This window comes from Thamnophis elegans, chromosome 6 (genome assembly GCF_009769535.1).
Source record: "Thamnophis elegans isolate rThaEle1 chromosome 6, rThaEle1.pri, whole genome shotgun sequence".
Lineage (NCBI taxonomy): Eukaryota > Metazoa > Chordata > Lepidosauria > Squamata > Colubridae > Thamnophis > Thamnophis elegans.
The window spans coordinates 33,152,057-33,179,344 of record NC_045546.1 but is presented as its reverse complement, the minus strand read 5'-3'; the positions used below and the strand labels follow the sequence as shown (position 1 = coordinate 33,179,344).

The 27,288-nt window shown below is 32.8% G+C and overlaps 1 protein-coding gene across 1 annotated transcript in view; it reads right to left on the bottom strand.

The window, feature by feature from the left end:
* LOC116509865 (zona pellucida-like domain-containing protein 1) overlaps positions 1 to 24,792 on the bottom strand; it is a 37,640-nt gene extending 12,848 nt beyond the window's left edge. Inside the window, exons 1-4 of the mRNA XM_032219149.1 lie at positions 24,681 to 24,792; positions 8,391 to 8,611; positions 5,470 to 5,651; positions 4,720 to 4,792 (exon numbers count right to left, since the gene is read on the bottom strand). Coding sequence (XP_032075040.1) covers positions 4,720 to 4,792; positions 5,470 to 5,651; positions 8,391 to 8,611; positions 24,681 to 24,786 — 582 coding nt within the window. The 5' untranslated portion in view covers positions 24,787 to 24,792. The remainder of the gene's footprint in view (positions 1 to 4,719; positions 4,793 to 5,469; positions 5,652 to 8,390; positions 8,612 to 24,680) is intronic.
* Positions 24,793 to 27,288: the final 2,496 nt, after the last annotated feature.

Below are 27,288 nucleotides of genomic sequence, written 5' to 3'. Positions count from 1 at the left end.
GAGTAATGCTATAAGTCCCTTTATTAATACTATCTAATTTTGAAGGTTCAAAATGCATATACTAATCTTTGTCAAATTTGATGCCCCTCTTTGACAAAACAGTTTATCTGTTTTGAAGCTTTAAATTATAATAAATGGCTGTGTGTATGTGTGTGTGTGTGTGTGTGTGTGTGTGTGTGTGTGTGTGTGTGTGTTCCAACTCTGGAATGCCTCAAGCAATTTTAATCAAATTTGGTACACGGATGACTTACTCTCTAGAAAAAAATACTGTGGGGGTAAGTAACCCCTAATGCCCCTTGGGGGGGTATTCTATTAAGATACAGTCTGCTGTGCCTTAAAATGGCTTCTACTGTACAGCACATTGGAGTTGCCATGGTAACAGCTTCACAGTACTCCATAAGGGCTCTCCCTCTGGTAAGGGAGAAAATGCAAGATTAGAAATTACATTTGGCCCGGACATTTTCCCCCTATAAATAAATACCCAGGCAACACTGGGTTATTAGCTATATTCAATACTAAAAGACCATCTGTTCTTTTATGTTTTTCTCATGCTAGACTACAGTATGAGAGAATGTAAACCAATATATAAATAAAAAAAGCTAGATTATTTTAAAAAATCCAAAAGAAATTATACAAACCAGAATAGTAATCCCCTGCCCCAGGGCTCTTAAACTCCCAGCCTGGGGACCGGTTGCATTATATACTGGTCACTCCCACGCCCGGTTTAGCAAAGAGGGGGGAAATCCCAATAGTCACTTGATGCCACCATGATGACATGAGATTGACCTACACCTATCTAACCCATTTCCTAAATTTTTGATATCATGCTTAAACTATAAATAGAAATGTACCATTCAGAATGAAGTTAGCCTTTTTATTTTTAAAGTAGTGTACATGGCTTAACATGTGCTATTATTCTTTTCATACATGGAGGTGAGTGTGTTAATTTTTGAGTTAGACAGGTGAGAAACGTGATTCTCTAATATTTTGTGGTGTGAGTCAGCTGGAAAAATAAACTGATACATGATACTCATCAATTACATGCTCTAAAACAATTCTGTTAAGTTCTTTGTTTTTAAGGGAAAAACTGATTATAGTTAGAACAATATCTAATAGATGTTACCATCTTAGAGTTTAGCAGCTCAGCTGTTCTAAAAGGATGAATAATTTGCACACCTCTTTGCATCAGAAAGCTATTCAACAAAATGCTTTATCATAAGAAGAGAAGGTTGTTACACATTACTGGGAGAGAGCAACCTGCCGTGGGGAAGGGTACATCTTGTACAGAGGATTTTATTTATTTTATTTTTATATTAGTGTTATCTCACCTTTATTACATTTATAAAGGTGATGAATATGCATAATACTGTTTTCTCCTCCTGTTTTCTCTACCACTAAAACCCTCTGAGTTGGATTGGGCTGAGAGACAGTGACTGGTCCAAAGTCTCCCAGGCAGTTTCTACGCATAGAACTCACAGGATCCTGATTTCTATAACAGCACTTAACTACTATGCCCAATTGGTTCTTATTTATAAGGTCAGTGTATAAAACCAAAAATTAGTACTATTGGCAAAATAGTACTGGCTACTATTAGTAGCATGAATTTTAATGAAACTAATTTATTTCGATCCTTTCAGCACAATATAATATTCCTTCTTCTCAAAGTTTTCAGAAATTTGCTCCTTTCTTTCTAATTGTGTACATACACTAGTTTTAATCTAACATCTTTTGATGTGGTCTGTAGAACTGCATGTCACTAGAAAGCAAAACAAGACATTTGTTTAACTACAGTTACTATTATTCCATTATGATAGTTGTAGCTCATTTGTTATATTCGAAATCTAAAGCACAGACTTTTAAATCAACTGCATGAATTATACTCTAGGTTCATGATGAGATGAATAATAATCTTGAAAATGTAATTGTAATTTAGTAAAATGCCAGCTGAGCAATGGAAAGATGATTTTTTTAAATTATATATTTGAATGGATAAAGAAAAAATCTAATCAACACAAAATAAGATTTGGAAGATTATGTTGGCCTTATAAATAAAAAATCAGTTAAATTTTCACATGTCCCACTCAATGTCCCTATTTATTTAATACAAGCATTTTCAATTACATATATTCAAATTTAATTATCATGCTAATAAATAGAAAGCATTATCTGTCGTTAAGAACAATATAAAATATTAACTATCTTAATGCCCTGCCACAAAACTAAGTAAAGAGAATAAAATTAACATTGATTTATATTAGGGGTAAATGTTTTTTTAAATTCCTGATGATGAAAAAGTACAAGTCCCAGAATCCCTCACAACTAAGAGTTAAAGTTCTGAAATGACACAAGTTGTTTCCCCAAGTTTAAAAAACTGTAATTATTTGCTGTATCAGTACTTATGGCTATATATTTTTTAAAACAGGCCATTACCTAAGCATGGTTGGGATATCAGATAAATGCCTTCTTTTACAATGGATGTATGATTTCTGAAGCCGCTAGTGGAACCCTTGTGGAATCTACATCCAGGCTGAATAACTGAATCAGTTGAACTACTGTTGCCCGGTGCCAGATGGGCCAATCTTAGTGCTGATTAATCAGAACACTTCCATTGTAAACTGAAAACAAAATTGGAATGATGATGATGATGATGATGATGATGATGATGATGATGATGATTGTTGCTGTCGTTCAACAACATTATCCAGATTATAATCCTCACCTATGTTTTCAATATGTTTTTTTCTATCCATGTGACTGTTTTGTCATCTTGGGGTTTTTTAAGTTAAAATTTGAACAGAACATAAGACACAATACTATGATTCCATATTATAATTATAATTAAGATTATAAGATGGAAAGAAAGCCAGATCATTTTTAAAAAGTGTAAACACAAAGCCCAGAACTGTAGAAAATATGTTAAGCAAGTCAGAGCTTAGAATAATCTGATGCTAGCAGATGCTAAGGACTGAATAAGGGCTTCCTTATACTGTATATGTTTAGAATAAATGGAAATAACTAGAAAATAGGGGCTGAATGAAGAATGCAAAGTGCTGAGGAGCAATAAAAGATCAGGAGAACAAACAATTCATCTCTTGTTTTTTTTATAATCTTCTTCGTCAAGAATATATGTGTTAAACAGTGAATTTGTGAAGAGCAAAGGGCATGCCTTGAAGACTGAGCCTGATAGACATGGACATAGAATTTCTGTATACCTTGAATGAATTTCATCTGAGGACACTCCAATTGCATTCCAGGACACAGAAAAAACTAGAATTTTCAAATGTATTTTAAAGAAATTGCAGAGAATGCAGAAGAAGATCATAAAGTGGTAAGCATTTCAAAAACAAGATGGCAATCACTGATGTGGTAACAATGTGCAATTGTCTAACTTTTATTGCCAGACTGACTTTCTCTCCATCTTTTCATATAAGAGATTTCCTTAATAAAGTGTAGTAATAAAATATTTTTACTTTACTGAGAATTTGACAAAGTGTGCTTTGACATCCTGATTAGTAAACTAATTAAATGTAGATTGGATGGCATGATTTTGGATACATACTTGGCTTGAAAATCACAAAGAGTTTTTATATTAAATTGGATAGAGTTCAATGCCAGAAGTACAATCTTAGGCTCTGTACTGGTCCAAAAGTTTATTAATGTCTTGGTTAAACTTATGAAGAAAATGTTTATAAAATTTTCAGATCTATCAAATTTTGACAGCATAACTAATATACAAAATGACAGAAGTAAAATTCAAAATAATCTTGTTTGAGATATGTTTGAGATATTCTACTCCAAATGAAATTTATCAGAGACAGATCCAATATTGGTACCTTGCCAGATAAAACTCAGATGTTCCAGTGTAGGATAACACTTTGGTTGGTAGCAATACTTGGGGAAAAGAACATGGGATATTCATTGGTTATAAACTGACTATGACACTCAGTGTGACACAAGAGGCAGAAGCAATTTTATCATGTTTCATTTTCAAATTATGATGATGAGTGAGTTTCAGTTTATTCTAATTTGATCAAAGTAAAATTCTAGCAGCTATGCTAATTTAAATAATTAGTTTCATTTTAAAAGGTCCAAAAGCAATGATTCACTGCTAGGAAACTAATTGTATGAAAAAAGCTTAAAAGGTGGTCCGGCCAGTTTTACTTTGGAAAAAGAAAAAGAATATGACAGCACTTTTTAATTCTGAAAAGAGATGATAAAAACCTATTCTCTAAATTTGGACTTCCAGGGAAACAACAGTGTACCAAAGATGGATCGGCAGAATCCAGAGCCAAGAATCACAACCAAAATACAAGCCATTGAACAGATAAGCTCTTAGGGATTTTCTAGAGCAAGAAAGGACCCAGGATTGTCCCAAAGAGCCCCATCTACATGTTTCCCATGAGGACATCAAAAGACACTGGTCTCTTGCTTGGCAAACTGAGGGAAAGTCATCTTGTCTATCAAGGTCTGGCATCTTCAAAGGTACACTCGGTTTTGATACTTCCTCTCTTAACCACCTTAAAAAATAGTTTGTAAATGGCTTTCAGATGTTAAGGACACTCAGGTTTCATTAAACCAGATATGTTTCCTTTTATCCCTGATGAAAGAACTTTCATGCAAGTTTAAAGACTTTTTAAAATAAACAAATAAATAGCAAAAAGATGTCTAGAACATTTGTATAACAGAACAAATATATTTAGGCCATTTGTTTCTACTTACATTGTAAAGGAGCAAATTCAAAGTGCTTATAAATGTACCATTGTTCTCTCTTACAGAAATTGCAGCTGATGACCTATGAATAGATTATAAAGCGAAACTATTTAATAGGTCACATATTCAATTCTCTTTCTTATTAAAACAAGACATATACGCTAATTTTTATTTTATTTATCAAAATTTGCAACTACTTATCTTCCTCACAGAAAGAGCAATGCATTCATAACAAAAAATTAGGGAATGAATACAAAATAGTCATCCAGTAATTTATAGGGTAGCATTTATTTCTGAGCCATATATTAAAATTTTGTTGTGTGAAAACCAATTGTATCTGAGGTAAATCAGTTCAACAATTGTTTTCAGTTCAGTTACTTGCAGCGAAGCATCTAAATATCTACTTTGTGATTAATAAATATTTTGGAAGCAAATTTTATTGCGAAACAGTAAACCTAGCTCAAATACAATGGTACACTAAATTCTGAGAATCACATTCTTTTAGTACTGTTTTTCTCCTTGTCTTCTTTCTTTTTTCCCTTCTTTAGATTCTCATGAGTGATAACAATTTTATGTATGGAAAGGGCCAACATTCATACATCTGTCTTGTGCTGAGAATGTATTATGCTTACAGAACACAACCAATTCCCCTTCTCTAAAACCTGAATAGTTTCATAATAAAAATGGAGCAATCATAGTAACTTTTGATTACAAAACAGTAGTCATTTCTTTAAAAATAAATCTAATATTCATACTTACGAAGCAAGTTGTGTATTGTTGACTAGGTATTCCAAAGGATAACTACAGCTAAATTTATACAGAAGTCCTGGTAAATAGCTGATAATTGTTGGTGGATCTGGGGTATCTATATATCCTGAAATATTACCTATTTGGACTGTGGATGCATTGCCATATACATTGATACCTGGAACTGAGGTTACCTATTAGGATAAGCAAGAAAATTGAAATTACAGAGAGGTAAAGCTTATAGTAGAGAAGAATCTATAAAATGATACAGATGGGATTTTAGTACTTAAAACCATCTTTATTTTCTCATCTGAATAACTGACTCAACAGTGCAGTACCCCTTAAATAGTTTTTGGGTGACTTATCCAACCTACCCTATTGCTTTTCTTTACAATCATGAGGGAAAGAAATGGACCTACAGGTAACCACTTCAGACAAACTGGCAGAATGTTATGTTTTGATACAGAATCTTGGATTAATCAAAGTCTGTTGATCGCAAACATTTTTGTGAAGTTCCCCTTTAAAACATTGGGACATATTTGGCCTTTTGGTAGAAGGTAAGCAACATCAGAAATGTTTGAATAAAAATAGTTGGTGATTCCTCCCTTCAATCAACAGCCCAAATGAGGCAATTGTCAATAATTGTTAATTCAGTGTAGCCTTACTTGGAATACATAGTCCAGAGAATAAAAAGTGTGCACGCTCAAAACAAGCAACAAGCAATTTATATGCTGAAGCTGACCAGACTAAGGATGGTAGCCAGATGGATACCTGGTAGGCAGATTTTTTCCCCTATTTTCCTCCCCAAAAACTAAGGTGTACCTTATACTCCAAAAAATATGCTACATACTGACATTTTTACTGTGACTTGCAAGTTCAAAACTGACAAGAGTGCTAAGCAATTAAACTTGCAATGTTTGTATTTAGAGGAAGAGGAAAAAGAGAGAATAGTATGGCCATGTTGCAAGACAATATCATTTCCAAATTCATGCATTTGGTCCAACTCACAATATTTAAGAATATTTCAGGTAAGCCTATCTTGAATTAAAATCGTCTCCATTCTGTAAGAATTATTTGTGCCTACTATCCTACTCCACCCATCCCATGCCAATTGAAATAGTAAAGAGAGACTTTATCATTGCCAGTCAATTTTATCATAGTCATTCTTTACCACTATGAGTGGTTAACCTATTTCTGAAAGTACAACAGACAAGATATGTATGTTTGGATTAAAATTGAGTTTGCTAGGGGATAAGATTATCACTATGATTTCTTTATCTGTGTCTAAACCTCCTCTTTTCTCTTCAAGAAAAAAGCATCTCAAGCAAAGTCTATTTCTTTATTTCCCCAACAACAGCTGTGAATGATGGTAAATCAAAAGACAAGTAATGTGTTCCACTTTTTCCTGCAGCATTTTTGTGTAAAAAAATCTTTTTCCGAAGTCATTAATTGTCCTCACAAGAACATTTTAATTTTGAAAAACAGTTTAGAGTGATGTCAAGCCTTGCCTGGGGATGTGGAGGAAGGAGATAAGGGAAAGAAATTTCTATAAGCCCTCCTATGTAAATTAGTGGCAACCAAGTAGAACATAGGATTTACCAAAAATGCATTTTAATTATATACAAAACACTCTGGATTACTTTACTATTTATTTCAATCTTAATTTCCTATAGTTAGACTTTCTTTTAATCTTGAATCTCTCTCTCTACTGGTCAATGACCCAACCCAAACAGTAAGTTTTTCATCTCTTCTTTTTTTCTCTGATTAACATCTTACACTTTTTATTTTTGGCTGGTTGGTTGTGATCAAAGAAAGCTTAACTCTGAGGCATTTATTATTTTAGACTCTTTTTCATCTCTTTTCCTAAATTAATCTGAGGGTGGTTACTATTCAATCATTTATCTCTTCCTGCTAAAGCAATACTTGTCTTCTTTCTTAGTATTCGCCATTCTTCCAATAGCAGCTGTCAGAATTCTCTGGGTGAATGCAGGAATTTCTTTTCCACTAACTTCTTGTATCAGTCACTTCTGTACCATACAGCTGTGTTGCAACTCAGTTCTTGCATTTTTCAGTTCTGGCAAATCATCCTGCTGATTTTGCGTAACATGGGAGTTGTTCCACTTCCATTCCTCTTCTGGTCAGATTTACCTCCAAAGTTCTAATGCATTTCCAATTCAATTTCCCCACTCATTTCTCATCTACATGCTTCTAATAACAATAGCAATCACTGTGAATGCCCTCTCACATATTATTAGGCACTACTGACAAAATATATCATGATAGGACAGGGATAAATATATATTTTATTATTACATCAGATAAAAGCTTCATTGCAATGATCTTATATGTCATAATGAAAAAGGAAGGAAGAAAGGAAGGAAGAAAGAAAGGAGGAGTGGGGGAGAGAGAGGAAGAGAGAGAGATAATCTTCTTGGAAGAGTCTAAACATTTAAATCTAAATCATAGGTCTTACTTATGTACTCCTTATTATGGAGTTGAGAACATTAATTGCCCAGAAAATTTCTTTCTTACTAGCAGACTAGAAGTGTAGGAATCTAAATTTAATATACAAATCAAATATAAACTGTTTATTAAAATGGTATAAGATAGGTTTCGAAGGCAACAGAGCGATTAATAGATGACATTTTCCATTTTTCATGCTTCCATTCCAATAAGAGTTGTCTATTATTATTGTTTTGTTTCATAAATTGAAATTGGAGAAATCATGATTGCATTCCATAATATTAGAACCAAGGGCACAAAAGAATAAACACTTCTTTGAAATGAATGAGGCAATCTATCACCAATCAGAACATTATTGATCTTTAAATTAAAAGCATTCATATTTGTATGTCATGCCCTCATTTCACACAATTTTAGGTGCCTAATAGCACCTAACAATTGTATGGAGCTTCCGAAGATTCTTGTCTTACCATTAAAGAACTTCCACAAGATTCCAAAGTGCTGAGATTGATTATGAAAATTACCACTGCTGGAAATGTGTTGTTGTTTATAAATCCCCTGCAGTGAGAGTCCCCGTGTTTCCCATTTAGTGCTAAATCAGTTTCAGAGTAACCAGAAAACAGGACAGTGCAAAAATTAATCTTCATAGTAATTGCCTGAACTCCACAGTAGACGTTGATATCTTGTTCTGCTACAATAAAAAAGGGAACTATTCAGATTATATTGAATTATATTTTTGAATGTTACATTAGGAAATAAGCCTAATTTCAAATCAATTTTAAAACACAGACAACATAAGAAGCAAACTAAAAATAATAACAATAATAACAAACGGAGATCTCTTACCAATGAATTCCATAAGATTGTGCCATAACTGAGAATACTACACTTAATAACATGACTTTAATGTGATTTACCTTCATGCACTTCCTTGAATGTTGGGAATAAGCAGTCTTCTTTTCATTGCACATCCTATCAGTTTTCCCTCAGCATACTTAGAAATCAAGCCCCAAATATCCCCAAAAATTTCAACAGAACACTATATTGGTATCATTTGTATTTTGCAGATAATAATCCATTAAATAGCCATGCCAAATAGCAATCATTTAGTGTAACCAGAGACAAACATAAATTAGTAATAAATAATTAGAATAAAATACCAGATTTCAGTTTTAAACAGCCCCAAACAGCATCAAAACATTTGTATACACAAAAACGAAAGCAATAATTGATAAAGCAGCTTTATAACATACAGTCAGATAAATAATGATTCATAGTACTACTATTATTTTTGGTAAATAGTAGTTATAAAAAAAATTACAGGTTGCAATTTTAGTAAACACAATCAAGGAGGCTGAGATAGCAGAAAGTTTTCTAATAACATTTTAGCACAATAACAAATGTATCTGCTGTATTATAAAACATTAGATGACTTAGGTGAGGGAATAGAAGAGGAACTCATCAAATTTGCAGATAACCCTAAGCTAGCAGGAATAGCCAATACCACAGAAAACAAGCTCAGGATTCAAAATATATATATTGAACAATGGGCCTTATCCAACAACATTAATTTAATGTGGAGAAAAGCAAGATTTTACACTTAGGAATGAAAAAGCAAAGGTACAAGTACAGATTAGGGGAAACTTGGCTCAAAAACAATAACTGTGAGAGGGACCTTGGAATCCTAGTGGATAATCACTTAATGTAAGCAAGAAGTCTGTGGCAGCAGCCAAAAAAGCTAATACAATCCTTGGTTGCATAAAGGGATAGAACTAGCAGAGGTATGGAATATAAATCACATAAAGTATTAGTACTGCTTTATAAATATTCTTAGTAAGACTACACCTGGAATACTGCATCCAGATGTTGATATTTTGGAAAAAGTGCAGAGAAGAACAAGTAGGATGATTAAAGACTGGAGACTAAAACATATTAAGAACAGTTGCAGGAATTGGGTATGGGTAGTCAAGAGAAAAGAAGGACTAGGGGTGACATGATAGCAGTATTCCAGTATTTGAGGAGCTGCGACAAAGAAGAGGGTTTCAATTTATTTTCCAAAGCATCAGAACTCAAGAAACAATGGATGGCAACTAATCAAGGAGAGAAGCAATATGGAATTAAGAAGAAACTTGAACAATTGTTCTAACAATTACTGGAGGTTTTTAAGTCAGTTGTCTGAAATGATATAGGTGTCCTGATTAAGCAGGGAATTGGACTAGAAGACCTCTAAGGTTCCTTCCAACTCTATTCTAATTGAATGATTATAAAATCTAATCAAAATAAATGAGCGTCATCAGCTTAATTCACACATATTGCAACACCATATTTTATTCTTTATCATAGCCATATTTATTTAGGACATTTATTTTAATAGTTGCAGGTGAGCATATAGGTATGTATAACATATCCAGTGTTGGGCAATAATCATAGAAACAAGCAGTTTCTATGTTCTAGATTGTGTAAATCTTTAGAATTCAAAATACTTCCAAGTTTGAAACAGTTTCTCCTTATTTTGAGCATGTTTGTGTAGCTTTTCTGGAAGTGTTTGAATTTGAAATACAGTTGTTTAATAGATATAATAGTTGTAATGTTCTGTATGAAACTTTTTCACAATCTTACTAAATGCTATACATGTCTCCAGGATTTCTTCCACATGCAGAGAGCAATTGGCTGGCTGCAAGTTGATCAAGCAGGGTTTTTCTCTCATTTATCATATATTGCTAATCAATATATCTATGACATGATGTATTGTGTTTCCTTCTCTGTTTACAGTGAATAATAAAAATTTGAGTTACTCAAAAAAGTAATACATTATACCTATGAGAATTTATTCAAATGGTTTTTGGCATTATGTGATTTAAGATCATAATGGGAGGTAGGAGGCTAAACTGGTTCAATTCAATTGTTTCAGGACTCATTCATAGCTTATATTGCAGAAGATCAAAACAGCTGCACCTGCTTTGTTTTGTTGAGATGAAAATTACATGTGTAATAAAATCATTAGAGAATATTAATCATGGCTACTTTACTTGGCTATCTTTAGTGAATGTATACCATAAACTGTTGTTCTTCATTTCTTACTCAGAGAAAGAAAAGAGTTGAAAACAATAGCTTAACAGCCTCTAAATCATCCAGCCAAGTCACAAAAATCAGTGAGTGGTGCTAATGGTTGATACGAGTTGCTACCAGTGTCCTAAGTATCAACCAAGTATCTTCTTAAAATATAAGATGTTCCTAGCAGCGCAGTTTTTTGCAGTTCTGCTGGTGTTATTGAAGGAAGCTGCAATTTCTTTATGTGTTTTGTAAAATTCTTGGACATGGTACCAAGTGCCCCGATGACAATGGGTATCACTGTTACATATTTCATCAATAGCCATATAGTTTTGATGGCCAGGTTGCAGTATTTCATGATTTTTTTCTAGTTCTTTTTCTTCGACTCTGGCATCTCCTGGTACAGTGATATCAATAAACTTCTGCCCTCTGCAACTGTGATATCTGACGTGTTGTGTTCCAAATGAGGATCCATCTTTATTCGAAAGTCCCACAAAATCTTCACCTTCTCACTTTTGGTAACTTTTTCCACTTTGTACTCCCATGACTTTTTGGATGCAGGTAAGTTGTATATTTTACATAATGACCAGTGGATTAATTTAGCAACTCAATCTTGTCTAGCTTTGTACTCAGTTTGTGCAGTTTTATTGCATTCACATATTACATGTGAAACAGTTTTGACTTCTTGTTGCAAAGTCAGCAGTTTGGATTGTCAGTGGATTTTTGTATCTTTGCTTACATGGCATTAGTTTGTAGTGCTTGTTCTTGAGCCACCAGTATTAAACCTTCCATTTCTTTCTTGATGGTGCCCATCTTAAGCCATGTCCATGTCAAGTTGTCATCACATTTTCCTTCAATGTTTTTCAAGTGCTGTCCATGTAAAGGTTTGGTTTTCCATCTATTTAATCTGTCATCCAGCTGTTTCTCCTTATATTCTGCCTTTGTTTCTGTTGTTTTTATACTGTTCTCCATTTTCACGGCCTACAGCAATTTTTCTATACTTTGGTTCACATAATCATGCAAACTTCATTTTTCTTCTTCTACAGTTTGATGGATTTGCAATAGCTCTCTGCCAGTTGTTTTTCTTGGCAGGTACAATCTGTCGATGTCACTTTGTGGATGTAAAAGGTGGTACATATTCAAATGTTTGTGCGTTATCCAATTCAGCCAAAGTCCAGTTGATGTTTCCAGATGAATAGTGCATCACTGGAACTGCCCATGTATTAATTGCTTTAATTATGTTTCCAACAGTCAGCTTTCATTTTAATATTTTGCGGACCCTCCTGACATATTCCTTTTGCATTGACTCTTTGACTTTTCCATTCAAGATGTTATCTGCTTCCAATATACCTAGGTATTTGTAACCATCATCCTTTGCTAATGCTTTCACTATGCTTCCATTTCCCAGTTCTATTCCTTCTATTTTTTTTCTATTTTTCCATGCTGCATGGATAATATAGCATATTTTTCAAGTCCAAAGTTCATTTTTATGTCACCGCTGAACAGTTGAACTGTATTGAGTATTGATTTAAGTTCAGTGGGGCTTTTTGCATACATTTTAAGTCATGTATAGTAGATGGTTTATCTTATCATGTTGGTTTGAAATTTGGTATCCGAGTTTTGTGTTTTGTAGAATTATTGTCAGTGGAATTAACGTGATGTTGAACAGTAGTGGTGAAAGCGAGTCCCACTGGAAGATTCCTTGTCTGATGTTGACTTCACCAATGTTCTTTCCATTTGCTATTAGAACCGTAATGAGTCAAATGCCTTCTTGTAATCAATCTATGTCATATTTAAATTTGTTTTTCTTCATTTTGCATCTTTTAGTACCATTTTGTCAATGAGCAGCTCATCTTTTATTCCTCTTGATTTTTTATACTTTCCTTTTTGATCTACTGGATGCAAACTGTTTTCCATCAGATGATTGAATGATGAATTTGCCAGTATCCTTATAAAAAATTTGAGCGTTGTTCGCAGATAAGTAATTGGGTGATTGTTGCTTGGTTCTGTGCCCTTTTCGGGATCTTTCATTATCAAGTATGCTTGACCAGCTGTTAACCATTCTTTGCTTATTGCATTTCGAAGTATTTGATCAAATTGAGTGGCCATGCGATGATGGAGGCTGGTCAGGTGTTTTAGCCAGTATCCATGCAGTTCATCCAGGCCAGGTGCACTTCAGTTCTTGACTTTCATTATTTGTTTTGCCACCATGTCAGTTTTTATTACAATATTTTCCATTTTGTTTCATGTTTTTTGTTGTTGAATATCTTTAATCCAGGAAGCAATTTTGTTGTGTTCCACTGGGTTTTCCCACAGTTCTTTCCAAAAGTCAAAGTTTTTTCTTTACATGGGTGAACATTAGTTTGGACTCAATTTTCATCAAGGGACTGGTAGAAGAGGTGTCAGTTTCTTCTGAACTGGACATTTTGACAATATTGTTTTATTTGTCTTTCATATCTTTCAATTTACTTTGCTGTTGCTATTACATGTTGTTTTAGTTCTTCCATGATTTCCATTATTGTTTTTTCCTCCAAATTGTATTTTTGTGTAAACTATTTTTCAGCTTTTTGGTCTTTATTTTTCCTTCTTTCAAGTACTGTATTTCAGATTGCTAACATCCCCTTTTAGTTTTATTTTATTTTAATTTCAAGTCAAAAGTTTTCACTTTGGCGTTCCAGTGGGTTTCTTTTTTGGCATTTTATAATGGTGGCTGTGCTATACATTAATTGGTTGGTTTCATATAGTCTGGTGGATGGGATGGAAATTAAAATGTTGTTCACGGCAATTAGCAGATCTTTCACTTGTTTGCTATGCACTTCACGAATGGTAGGTAGTTTTTTTCTTTCTACATTTTCTTTAATGTGGTTTTCAATTTTTTCTTTCAGCAGTTTTGCTAGATCACTTAGCTCTACACTTTCAAGTTGTTGTACAGGAGGATCTTCATTCTGTATATTGGTTTCTTCTACTGGCTGGTCAGTTTGTTTAGGTGTTGGAGCAGTTTCTTCAGCTTGTTCATCATCACTTGTTGTTTTCTTTTTAGCTGCCTGCACTCTTCTCCACCTCCCTTGGTCATCCACCTTCTCTCCTTTGCTGGCAATCCCTTCTAGGCCTGAGGGATCTAGGACTGCCTCATCCTGCTCCTCCAGTGATTCCTCCAAGTTTAGAAAGGCCAACACCATCTTCCTCCATTGGCCCTAGGTCCATCTTGTCCTCAGACCCAGGCTCCGACAGGGCTATGACACAAACAGTACTTCAGATGAAATGTCCAGATGATATTGCATCATCTATTGTCTGAGTTTCCTTTTGCAACATTCTCCAATTCATAATTGTTTACTATGGCATCATATTTGGAAAAAGAGGTTCAAAATAAACATAATACTTGACTCTGATATAGCAACAACTATATGTCAGAGTGAAATCATGCCTCTTCACAAATCACCACTGTATCAATAACAACTATATCATATAAAATTAACATACTCTTAACCTATTCCTTAGAATTTTCCAGAGTATTTTCACATTTCAGGATAAAATTGTCACTTGAAATTGAAAAAGAATGCAACCATTCATCCAACTAGTTTGCCACACAGACATATTCTACTTTGTCTCTGACAATGTGTGAAAAGAGAATCATGATGTTTTGAAGACCATAACAATGACCAAGTAGCTTACTCTATTCTACTGGTATTTTCAATAATAGTCACCTACACCAAAACAATCAGATAAAATTTGAATCTGATGCATATAAGATTTCTCAACAGAGATATCAAATGTAACAGGTACATTACTCTTACAGTAGATGACATCATTCCTGATCCATTTGCTGCTAAATTCTTCTTCAAATCTGCTCTTAATGCTTGTTACATTATTATAAAACTGGATATCCATGTGATTTACAATTGTGTTATAGACCTATTATTATTATTTTGCTGTATTTCAGTATTGAAATGTCTGTCAGCTGCTGAAATATTCCAAAAAGTAATTATTGTGTTACTTACTGAATTAAAAGATAGTTTAATATTAGTGGTGACTCATGAGTGTATGGTACCACTTCATGTTTTCATAGTTTTGACCACTTGCATTATGTCAGTCTGATCTTATTTGGAACAAATATGAATTTAACAATTTAACAATTTAAATTATTTGGCTATGTGTTCTTGGCAAATCTCCACAAGGTAAAGATAAAAATTGCAATGCCAACTGGTTCCACTTACATATGCAGTCTGCCGGGATTCCTGATCTTCCAATCTTATCTCAGATTATCAGAAATCTTAGAAGAAAAGATTACACATGGGAATAGCGGAGACCTACCACTTGTCTCTGATGTTTTCGTGTCATATTTTGATCTAAGAAAGCAAATGGAAATCAGGGTGGATGAAGCCATCCCACAAATATAGTCAGAAGGCAAAGTCTAAAGTGTTATGTATGCCAACAGAACTTACAGCACTATGAAACCAAAATATGATCTAATATAAAGAGAATCTTGTACTGCTGTTTTGATATGCTCTAACTTTGTTGTATGCTTGTATGATTCTTTTTTCACTTTCATAACTAATGAAAACTTTTTTTGAGCCAACAATCCATCTTTTCAGCCCTTCTGCTTACTAAGCACTTTCGCTCAAATTTCAAGAGTATAACTGTGAAGTCCTTTATCTATTAGGAAAAATTATAAAGCTGATTATTTCTCAAAAAAACTGGTACTAGACCAACTTCAGTGAAACTTTGAACTTTGTTCAAATGCTTTCACTTTCACAGGTAGAGACTATTATACGATGGAATGGAAAACTTTTGGAACAGTAGAAAATGCCCAATAATTGATGTATGTGGTAATTATCATATGACCTAAAGCACATGTGATACAATATGTTAATATTCATCATTATTCCAAGCTGTAAATTCACATGCTAAATGCCTCCATATTTTACTTCTCCCCTCATTATCATGAACTGAAATCAGTGAAGATTTTTGTTGTTATTAATAGCCCATATCCTGCAGTGGAATTGATCACAATCAGATCTGCCAAATAATATTTCCAAAGCTAGAGAACCTTTTTTATTATTTTTGCCATAGAACCTATTCTTAAAACTGACAAGAAATCATCTTTTCATGGAAATCATTCTCATTTTTCTAATTATTTTGGTTTTACATTTCAATAAATCATGGCCTAAGTTAATGGAGAGTTCAGACACTCCAAAAAGTTTTCCAAACTTCCACAGCAGGTGGTGTTCTCTAACAACAATAATTGTTCACATTTCTTAGGAGTGATACTGTTTAGACCCATTGTCAACTCTGAAACAGATCATGACACTCATACTATATAGGATTTGCAACAGCTATGTCCACATTTGGCAGATTAATTACAACTAAACAGTCCAGCTCCCCAGAAAAAACCTTATTTTAAAGCAATGGGTGTTTGGGGAAATTGTGTAATTAAATGAAATGCAGATAAATTCAAACAAACATTCAAACTTGGAGAAATGTAGAATCTATACAACCTTAAAACAATCAAGAGATACACTGTATTATGATCCTGGCACAAAGAAGCAGCTCTCAAATCAGTAGAATTATCGTATTCCACAATTCTAGCCATTCTATAATACATTTCTAAATAATGATGATGGTGATGTCCACCTTATCAGAGAAAGACTTGTGTGTCATTTTAAACTCATTGGTGTCTATTACACCATCACAAGTTAGTTAGTTATTCTATCCTATCTCTAGAACACCATTCATTAGACTCCAGGGTATCTGAAGGACAGAATACAGAATATCTATGGTGAGTGCTTAGTTTTCATATCATAGAATTTGTGGAAAGAGTTATATTTCTATCATGACATTAGTATTGGACTATTGTTTACTTTTTATCATAATTAAAAGAAAAGGAAATGATGTGGCATTCTGTTTAACTTGCTCTATGATCCAACACAAGTTCCAAGGGACACTTGTTTAGAAAAAAAAAACCAGTCCAGATTTTAGAGCCGATCAGAGAGAAGGCTTGGGGCCAGTATTTTAAAATGTATAAGACAAAACAGAAATTGTTTAGTATCTTTTAGTGTTAAGGAAGTTTGTTGCAATGTCTCATTTGCACCTTTTGCAGGTATCTTCAAGAGGTGTAGCAGTCAGGAAGAAGAATTTGAGGTGGAATGTATGGGGAGGGGCTAAGATGACTTCACCTCCTATTTCCTTTGAAATGATCCCCCACCTCCCACTTCATCATACCTTTCAAACATGCAGGCATACTCTGCTATGCTACAGAGAAAAATGGAAAGTTGGAAAGAGAAGAGTAACAGCAATAACTATTCTGACTGGAGTGAAGAAACAGTTCTAAACAGATATTATAGGAAAATCCTTTTTGCTGGACAATAAAAAACAGATATCTTCTTCCTCACCCACTCCCATTAATTATTTCCACAATTCTATGCATCATTTCTATAGCTCATACATATACCTGTTTGATCGATATCAAAATATTTAAACTATTTGCAAAAATGTACAGAATAAAACACTTTAGAAATGAACAGTAAGAATTACTATGGAAAAGATGACTGGTCAAACATGTTGAAAATCTGAAGAATTGTTTATGATTTCTTTTATAATCTAAGTTTGCCTTAAGAACCAGTTTTAGCAATGCTAGAACAATCTTTATCTTTAATATGCTAGGATAAATATTGCCAAACAAGAAACATTTAATCTTCACTGTACTATAATTATTTTTCATGCTATGCCACTATATGGATCATTAATTTAAACAGGGAATTTATTAGATCATCATTATGATTTAGTATTTTTTTAAAAATCAAAGGATTACATATTGACATTAATCAGTATGTCAGAATGAATAATAGCACAATGTTTTCAATTACCTGATGATACTGGAATGTTGAACACAAATATACCATGTTCTAATTACGTTGAGAAGTGACAGTGTCTCTAGATCAATTTAATAGTGGTTTCTACAGGAACAGAAGAGATTTTATCAATCCAGGACTCTATTATTAAAATAAGTGAAGGGGAATGGCAGTTACTTAGTAAAAGAATTTTCTTTTCCTGCATAAGATTTCAATCAGCATTCCAAATGCAAAGGAACATGATTTGGAAAAACTGTATATGAATTTTAAAAGAAACACTGCTCCCATAACTGACTCTAACAAAATACGTTAACTTGTGTATTTTTAATATTGTTGCTTCCCAAGTGTGAAATATAATGAACATTTAACTAAACTATGAAATAAGATCATATCTGAGATATAATTCTGTTCATCATTTTTGTATGAAATAGGCTTTATGGTTAGTTTATACGTATGTTTGGGTGCATTCCCAGAAGCCATGATGCAGATAGACAGAAGATCTAACAATATAAATTGGCATGGCCTCAATTCCTCACTACATTTTGCTATCCATAAACTGTGAATATATGCACAGGACTCTTCATTTCATGTTATAATAAAGGTATTATAGAATGTGCAGTTGGCATTACTGTTATTACTGTTATCATTAATTACTTGCTTTGCTAACAAAAGGACTAGAATGAAGGAAAAACCTAAAAGATAGGTAGGTACAGATGTAATTGGGCAGATTGGTAGGTGTGGGGAGGGAGGGAGGCAGGCAGGCAGGCAGGGAAGAAAGGAAGGAAGGAAGGAAGGAAGGAAGGAAGGAAAGGAAGGAAGGAAGGAAGGAAGGAAGGAAGGAAGGAAGGAGCCAACCTTTAGTAATAAAATTGTTTCCAATAGACAAATCACATTCCATTAATCACCACCCATTAGTGTTTGTGTTTGTAGTGTTGTATTTACAGTATAATTTGATAGGTTGTTATGAAAGAAAATAGCAAATGTCTAGTCCATAGTAAGATATTGGAAATACGAGAGTGGAAAGAATGCTTGCCTATCCATCATCAAAGAAAAAAAGACTGAATATCAGAGATTAAGTCAAAATAAACAGCCCAAACTTTAATTTCACATTTTTGCTCTATATAAATAATTCAGATGATGTCTGCTATCATTATTTTGTTTTTTGAACAATATAATTTAAAAGTTACAAGAAGTTCATAAATATTTGGGAATACCAAGTTACCCAGTAATAATCATTATTTTCAAAAGTTATTACCAGTATTATTATATTTTTTATTCAATCAGTAGCATTTTAGAGGTACCACCAAACTTCATTTTTTGTTGTATTAAAATATCAGGAGAAGAACTTTTCGAAGCAAGTGTTTAGTTTTGTTTTTCTCACAGTCTTTTCTGCATAACATATAAAAACCAAATAACTTCTGTGACTGGTAATTAACATACTTTCATTCATTCATTTCAAATATAGTACTGGAACAATCTATAGGCATAGATTTATCAAAACATATAAGAATAAAATGAAATTTAAAGTCATAAACATTGCACAGAAAAATAGTTATATATTTCTGGAAACATATGAAAATAAGTCACAGGATTGTAGATTTAAGTGAAAATATGATTTATTGAACAATGCTTTTTACAATGTTCTATATTTAATCATAGATCTGTTGAAAAGTATATAAACTCTCTGACTCAAAAAAAAAAGATTATAAATCAATGCCAAAACCAACAGTACTACTATTAAGATATTTACTTAAATTATAAAGAGCTATGAAAAACTTCCCATGTATTCCTACTTTAGTTATATATGCATGGGTAAATAATTTTGTGAAATGACATGTACGTAAAGCATGGGAGTAGATATTGTCATTCTAATGGAGTCTATATATTGGGAAGACTTATAATTTATTTTCAAACATGGTTTGACAAGATTGTATCTATTCTGTTTCATAATTAACATACACATACTTTTTTGCTACCATTTATAGTAAATAAGCACCCATGGCTATAAAAGTCTACACTGGCTTTCAAATCTGTGGGTTAAATTAAATTAATGCATAAGTGTATGCTCCATACTAAATGTGTATAATATTCGCTCTACAGAAGAATGAAAAGTCAGCCTTGAACTATTTATTGTGGTTTGCTTATTTTTATTTAAAAACCCAGTGGAACTATTAATAACAATAATTTTCTGTATAAAGACGTAGCCTTAATTTCCATGGCTTCTTTTGTACATTCATCTTAAACATAGAGCTATTTCCTGTATCTAAATGTAGAAATGATGAGGTGTTGCCTTCCTTTGTTTTAAAGGAGAAATGAGCAAAGATTGAGGAAAGTGCCCTAGGACATTAGCCTAATGCATATATACACAACATAGTTATTCTAAAAGCAAGGGGAAAGTAACTGCTTCAACTCATTGGCACAATGAAAAAAATTAACTATCAGATAAAAGCTCTTTAGAAACTGACAAAATAAAGTATTTTAAAAGTTTTTTTACTACTGAAACTTCTTATGCATGCTTGGAAGGCTACTTTGAATCATAGGAATGAATGCAAAGGAGAATTTCAAGCAGGAGAAACTTCATTGTGAGAATAGTAACACAGCTATACAAAGTCCTAGAAAGAGATGCTTCACAATGGGCAGGTGCACATATAAAGAATCATTAGTTTCATCTTTACAAGCTTCATACACTGCTTTGAAAGTTGCCCATGGCTGTCTCAGCATGAACAAAGGGATGCTTTGCACAGCCTTAGAAGTTCCAAAATAACTGTACAAGAGGGAGGTCACTTTTACCATTTGTTCTTACTCCATTGTTGCTTCTCCACAGTCAAAGACCAAGACTTGTCATTTAATTTGTTTTACTTGAGCCTCTGTTTAAAAAAAACACCCAAACATCTGTCCCCCTGAATTATTCTTTTCATACATATCTGTGCTTTTTTAAGATACATAAAAATGAAAGACTAAAAAGGAAAAGGAAAACAAAGCAAAACAAAGAAATAAAACAGAAATATAGTGAAAGTCACTTGATACAAATTTTAAGCAGATCATTAAACCTTGATAATACAGCACTATATTGATCAGACTTTCCATTACACTGATAGGCAGCCAGTTTATAGATGGAAAGTGAATTCAGATTGTAATCATGGGGCTGTACTCTCTTCCCAGCATTGAAGAGTAATATTTTTATTAAATGATTACCAGCCATTTATAAACTTAAGTGTGCAGGTTAGATTATCAGTGGTAATAATATCTAATTTATGGCCTCGAATTTCTATTAATAAAACATCATTTTGGCAATAACACTTAGACTTATATATTGTTTCATAGTGATTTACAGCATGTCTAAGTGGTTTACAGACTCAGCATATTGCCTCCAACAATGTGAGTTCTCATTTTACCAACCTCAAAAGGCTGGAAAACAGTAAACCTTGAGTCAGTCAGGACTGAACTCTTGGCAGTGAACAGACAAGCTTGCAATACTGCATTCTAACCACTGTGCCACCCCAGCTCTTTATAAAAGTATGATAGCACTGGACCCAAAAAATTAATGTATATTGTCTATTGAGATTCTCAGTCAACCAGACCCTGGTTGTCCCAAAGATGCTTTTTTCAAAAGGCAACTGGGTTTTCTTTATTTTTCCTTCTCATCCACAAACTAAGAGAACTGAAAGAGCTTCTTGGATGAGAAGCGAAATGTCTTCAAGGAAAATTAAAGAAAGTCCAGTTGCCTTTTAAAAAGCACCTTTGGGATATTAATGTATATTCTATAATGTGCATCCTATACCATTCGAAACCAATAGCTTTTCCTGATTACATAGATGTAATGGTGTTCTTGTTTGAAGACATTAAGGTTCATATAAAATATGTGACTAGTTGTAATCTTTGAAAGACTCATTTAAAATTTGATCATTTCTTAGAAATGTTCCCCAAAATAATAATAATAATAATAATAATAATAATAATAATAATAATAATAATAATATAATATTTATCGCAAGATACCAGGACTTAAAAATCGAAATTCAACGACTATGGCACAAACCAGCAGTGGTAATTCCAGTGGTAATTGGCACACTGGGTGCTATTCCAAAAGCACTGGAATTACATTTAAAACAGTTAAAAATTGACAAAATCACCATCAGTCAAATGCAAAAAGCCGCACTGCTTGGATCTGCACGCATATTACGAAAATACGTTACGACGTCCTAGGCCCCTGGGTGGGGCCCGACTAGTAACCAATGCCAAATCCGGCGAAACAACTGGCCGCTGTGATACAATTGTACAATAATAATAATAATAATAATAAAAAGTCACCGAAAATCAGATGGTCAAGATCTTGTGGGATTTCCGTATACAAACCGACAAAATACTGGCGCATAATACACCAGACATCACATTGGTTGAGAAAAATAAGGTCACAATCATAGACATTGCAATACCAGGTGATAGCAGGGTCGCCAAGAAGGAACATGAAACAATCACAAGATACCAGGACTTAAAAATCGAAATTCAATGACTATGGCACAAACCAGCAGTGATAATTCCAGTGGTAATTGGCACACTGGGTGCTATACCAAAAGCACTGGAATTACATTTGAAACAATTAAAAATTGACAAAATCACCATCAGTCAAATGCAAAAAGCCGCACTGCTTGGATCTGCACGCATATTGCGAAAATACGTTACGACGTCCTAGGCCTCTGGGTGGGGCCCGACTAGTAACCAATGCCAAATCCGGCGAAACAACTGGCCGCTGTGATACAATTGTATAATAATAGTAATAATAATATTAAGCAAAATATTGTTTCAAAAAGTCTAGATAGCTAAAAATCAACCTTTGGCTGGGATTTCCTTACAAGGCATATTGAAAATGAAGTATTTCGTTTTGTCTTGTTCCATAGCCAATGTGGGCAGCCTTTCTCTAAGTGAGAAATTAAAACCATAATCATCAACCTCACTATTATTGTCATTATCATCAAAAGTTTCCCTTCCTCTAATTCAGTCCTGTGGCAATAAGCTTCTCCAAAACATCTGGTGCAAATACTTCTTCACGCAATAATCTACCTATAAACAAAAAACTGGTAGAAAAAGAATTCAGTCTTTTTTTAATTACTACTATTAGCTATGAGATGAGTTTTCCTCAATAACTTTCATTCTGAACTGTCAGAAGTTGGGAGGAAGGCATCTGGTGTAAAAAATCATTATCATTTTTGCCTTCTATTTGAGAGATCTCACTTGGCAAGAAAAATGCAGAAATTTCACAAGAGCAGCACAGAAGGCTGGATCTAAGTGGAAGTGGAAACCAGCTTCAAAAATAACTTCTATTCCAAGCATCCACTCAAGCAGCAGTAAAAGCAAACTGCATATTTCTTTGAATGCTGCTATAAACGTATCTTGCTCATCATTATAAGAAATGTTTAGAAATTAGAAATTATCTCAGTGATAATTTAATAAGTGGATTACTTCATTTTGAATCTGTCTTCTTTCAAAGACTTTTCCATATCTGTAGCACAGCATTTATCACAATATTCAAGCAGAGTATTTCTTGTTTGATGTGAATTAATCTTCAGAATCTTCAGCTCTGCCATGTTTTGATCTGAAGCTCATTTGATCTAAAACTTGATCATCAAGTTCTAAATTTCAGTTTCAAATTATGCACAGACTTTTATCTGCATGAATTCATTCATTCTAAAAGTTTGTAAATAATGTGAAAAGGCAATCAGAAGCCCGGATGAACTTTATGGTCTTTCTTTTGGAGGTTGGAACCAGCTCTAGCTGGAAGTGTTGATTGATTAGAAGGGCAAGTAGAAACTTTATTTTGGATGAAAAATATATGGCCCATAAACCAGCAGTTTTTTTTTAGGAAAAAAAAACAGTTACAATTTCTGTTCCCTATTAAAGAATAAAGCAGTCTAGAAATAGATTACCATTTAATCCAGAATTCCAACTCCTAAAGTCAGCATACCATCATGTCAAAGAAAAATCATAAATCATTTTCAGTTATGCATTACTAACTGCTCAGATTCACTAAGTACTGTAGTTATTAAATTAGCATTTAATAGATTTTAAATTTCTTTTAACGGTCAATTATTCTTCTATTTTATTTTGTATTTATCTTTTTTCTGAGATTAATTATAGACAATCAATTATTTTAATATGTTATGCTGTTACAAACCATCCTGAAGGGATATTTTATTAGATCAGTTCTATAGCCTTTGGAATATGGCCGAGTTAACTTGGGAGCAGAAAGAATTTCACTAACCATTTATTGAACATGCCTCCCTTTGACTTAGCAATCTCAAGATGGCAAAATAATGCAAATTTATGCCATTTAACTTTCTGCCTCTAATTATTATGTACATAAGGTTCAAATAATCTATTCATATTCCTGACTTGGAACTTTGCAATATTTATTGGGAAGGTCAATAAGATATTTTAATTGAGAATTACTGAAAGTTTTTAACATTTCATGATGAAATCTTTTAGGATAATATTCTTAAATAATGGTAATCACAGAACTAGCAACTGAACATGTGTTTTGAATTCCGTCTTAAAAACAAAACTGATGAATTCTCTAATTATACATCTAAAATCTTCCAGTATTGCTGGAAAAATGTCTTGGTGTATTAAATTCACTTTTTTTAATGACAACATGAAACTCTCATCTTTATTTTCATTACTAGGGACCATACCTGAATGAAGCAGAGCTGATATTTTTATGTTTCTTCAATGGAATTCAGTCACTTAATGAATACTCTCCATATGCTTCTTTAACTAAAAAGGTTGGCATTTATTACAAGTAAGTATCCTTTCAAAGCAGGGGAATAAAAACTTTGCATTTAAAATATAGTAGTAAATACTTACCAGGAAACCTGCTATGTAAGTTAGCATCACAGTTATATCCATTGAATTGTGCAGTCACTGACAGCAATTTTACAGACAGCAAAAGCAGGAGCCATATTCGTTCCATTGCAAAACCTAGGAAAATATTAGACAGATCGTATTTAAAATAGAAAGCTTCAGAAAAGGATGCTGTACTTGATCTGATTTTAGAATAGAAGTCCACAGTAGTGGACTATAAGTAGTTCTTACAGAATGTGAATATCTGCTTGTAATTCTTTAACTAAGATAAATCTATTTTCATTTTCCTTGCATTCCATTCAAAATATGTTATTTTATAATTTCTTTTATTTCGAAATAAAAATAAATTTCTTTTAAATTCCTTTCTAACTGTATATTTAATTCTATGTGTGACTGTGAACAAAATGTTTGGACAATTCTATTTTCTTCAGGCTTATAACAAACGATGAATGGAATATTGTCAGCAGGGACACTTGATTTAATTGTTATCTGTTGTTTATCAATTTCACTGTTGAGGTTATTTACAATAAATTAATAGTAACTAATATACAGGAAAGACCACCAATAAAAAGCTAGAACTGTAATGTTTTTTTTAATAAGGATAACTAACAATATGTTTGTTAGGAAAATGCCTAAGCAAAATTAGGTAGACTATACAGAAGGTAAGATTTCTGCTTTATCAGAAAACCTGTTTCAGACAAAAAAGTATAACATATGAAAATACCCCATATTTTTATGTCAATGATAACCTTCTACACTCATTTTTACCTGTTTTTGTCTTCACTAATCAAATATTGAAAGCCTATTTAGTATCATGGGTAAGGCACCAAGCTAGAAGCCAGGAAACTAGTAGATTTAGTAGACTACTGATCATATAGATTTTACCTTCTAATGAGATAGTCCAAGCAATTCATTAAATAAAAAACTTGCATTTGGTATTAGGAAATTTCTCCTAATATCTGTTGGTTTTCATTTCACTGAAAAGAAATATCCAATTTATTCTATTGTATCAATGGATAGTTAGAAAACATACTAGAACAATAACATTATGTAATTTGATATTTATCTAAACTCTTAAAATGTATTGTATTCAAACATCCCAATAAAAAAACTAAATTACTGCATATGTCTAAAATATATCTTAATCACCCTGAGTTTTTCTATTGTAAGAAATGAGAAATCAGTTACTTCATTTTTTCCCCTAGAAATTGTCATGGGTCTTCTCTAAGCACATCTAAGTCTCAAACCAAGATTGAAATATTATTCATATGATGAAAATAAAAAACCTGTAAATAATATATAGATTTTATATACATATTAATATTTATATTAATTAACTTTATAATATATAGCATTTCAACATTAGATTTATATTTATTCAGCCTGAATGCTACAACCATAAATAATCATTCCCAGTTGCAATCCTGAAGTTAATAATATTTCCATTTCCATAATATTGAAAAAAAATGCCTTAAATTTTTAATATTCTTAAATTTGGGCAAAGTGGGTTGAGACATGTTTTCTTGTCTATCCTTTCTAAGATCTTTTTGTTTGTTTATTTATGGGTATCTGGTCCCATTTGGTAGGAAACTTTTTGGTCAATATAAGTAAAAAACTGACTAAAAAGTTAGTAGTTAGTTGAAATAAGATATTTAATTCTTTCAAACATATATATTGTCTGTATTAAAAGTAGTATGTAATAAAATGAAGAATTTATTATATAAGATATTATTCCTATTTATAAAAAAATTATCACAGTAGTGTTTTAAAAGTTTTATCACAGTACTACCAAAATTGTATAAGTGTCTTTCAAGTATTAACATCACCAACAACACAAAACAACCACAAATATTTGTTCAAACTGTTAAAATCATTCCATTCTTCTGTTCAGAAACAATTTTTAAAATACTATTTATGAAACATTACATTATATTTATATAATGTATATTATATACAGTATATTTATTAAAATCACATCAATATGGGAGCAATAGAAAATAATAACAATATACTGAATACTCATAATAAATCCAAATATATTCAGTTGGTGCTACTCCCACTCAGGTGTGTTTAGGATTTGCATTCTCATTTCTTCATGGTTTTGCTTTAACCTTTTCCAAAGGTGTATATTTTGGGAATATTTGTGCAATTACTAATAAGCACATATACTGGTACAGCTGCATGTGTGGACTCTGACAAAGAGCAAATGTCATTGTATTCACAGCTGCCATAATTAATTAACATTTTTAAATGCTCTGCATATTTCATATTAAACAAACCACTTCGCTAAATTGGAAGCAGTTTGAAGATTTTGTGTAGTTTCCTTTGGGGATGATCAATAGATCAACATCAAATGCATGCAAATATCTTTCAGTCTCACTGATACAATTTTTGGGATTAGAGTACTGTGGAAGAAAAGTTGTTGCTGTTGTCTATCTCTCAAATGGTCAATACCATACTAGAGAAATAAATACTATTCAGAGAAACATGAAAAGATTCATATGGTCAACGTTCATTCATTGCAAATGTTTCTATAGATCAAAGTAATTGTCATGGTGCCTTTAATTATTCTGTATATTTTTGAAAAAGTAAAAATTACTTACATTAGCAG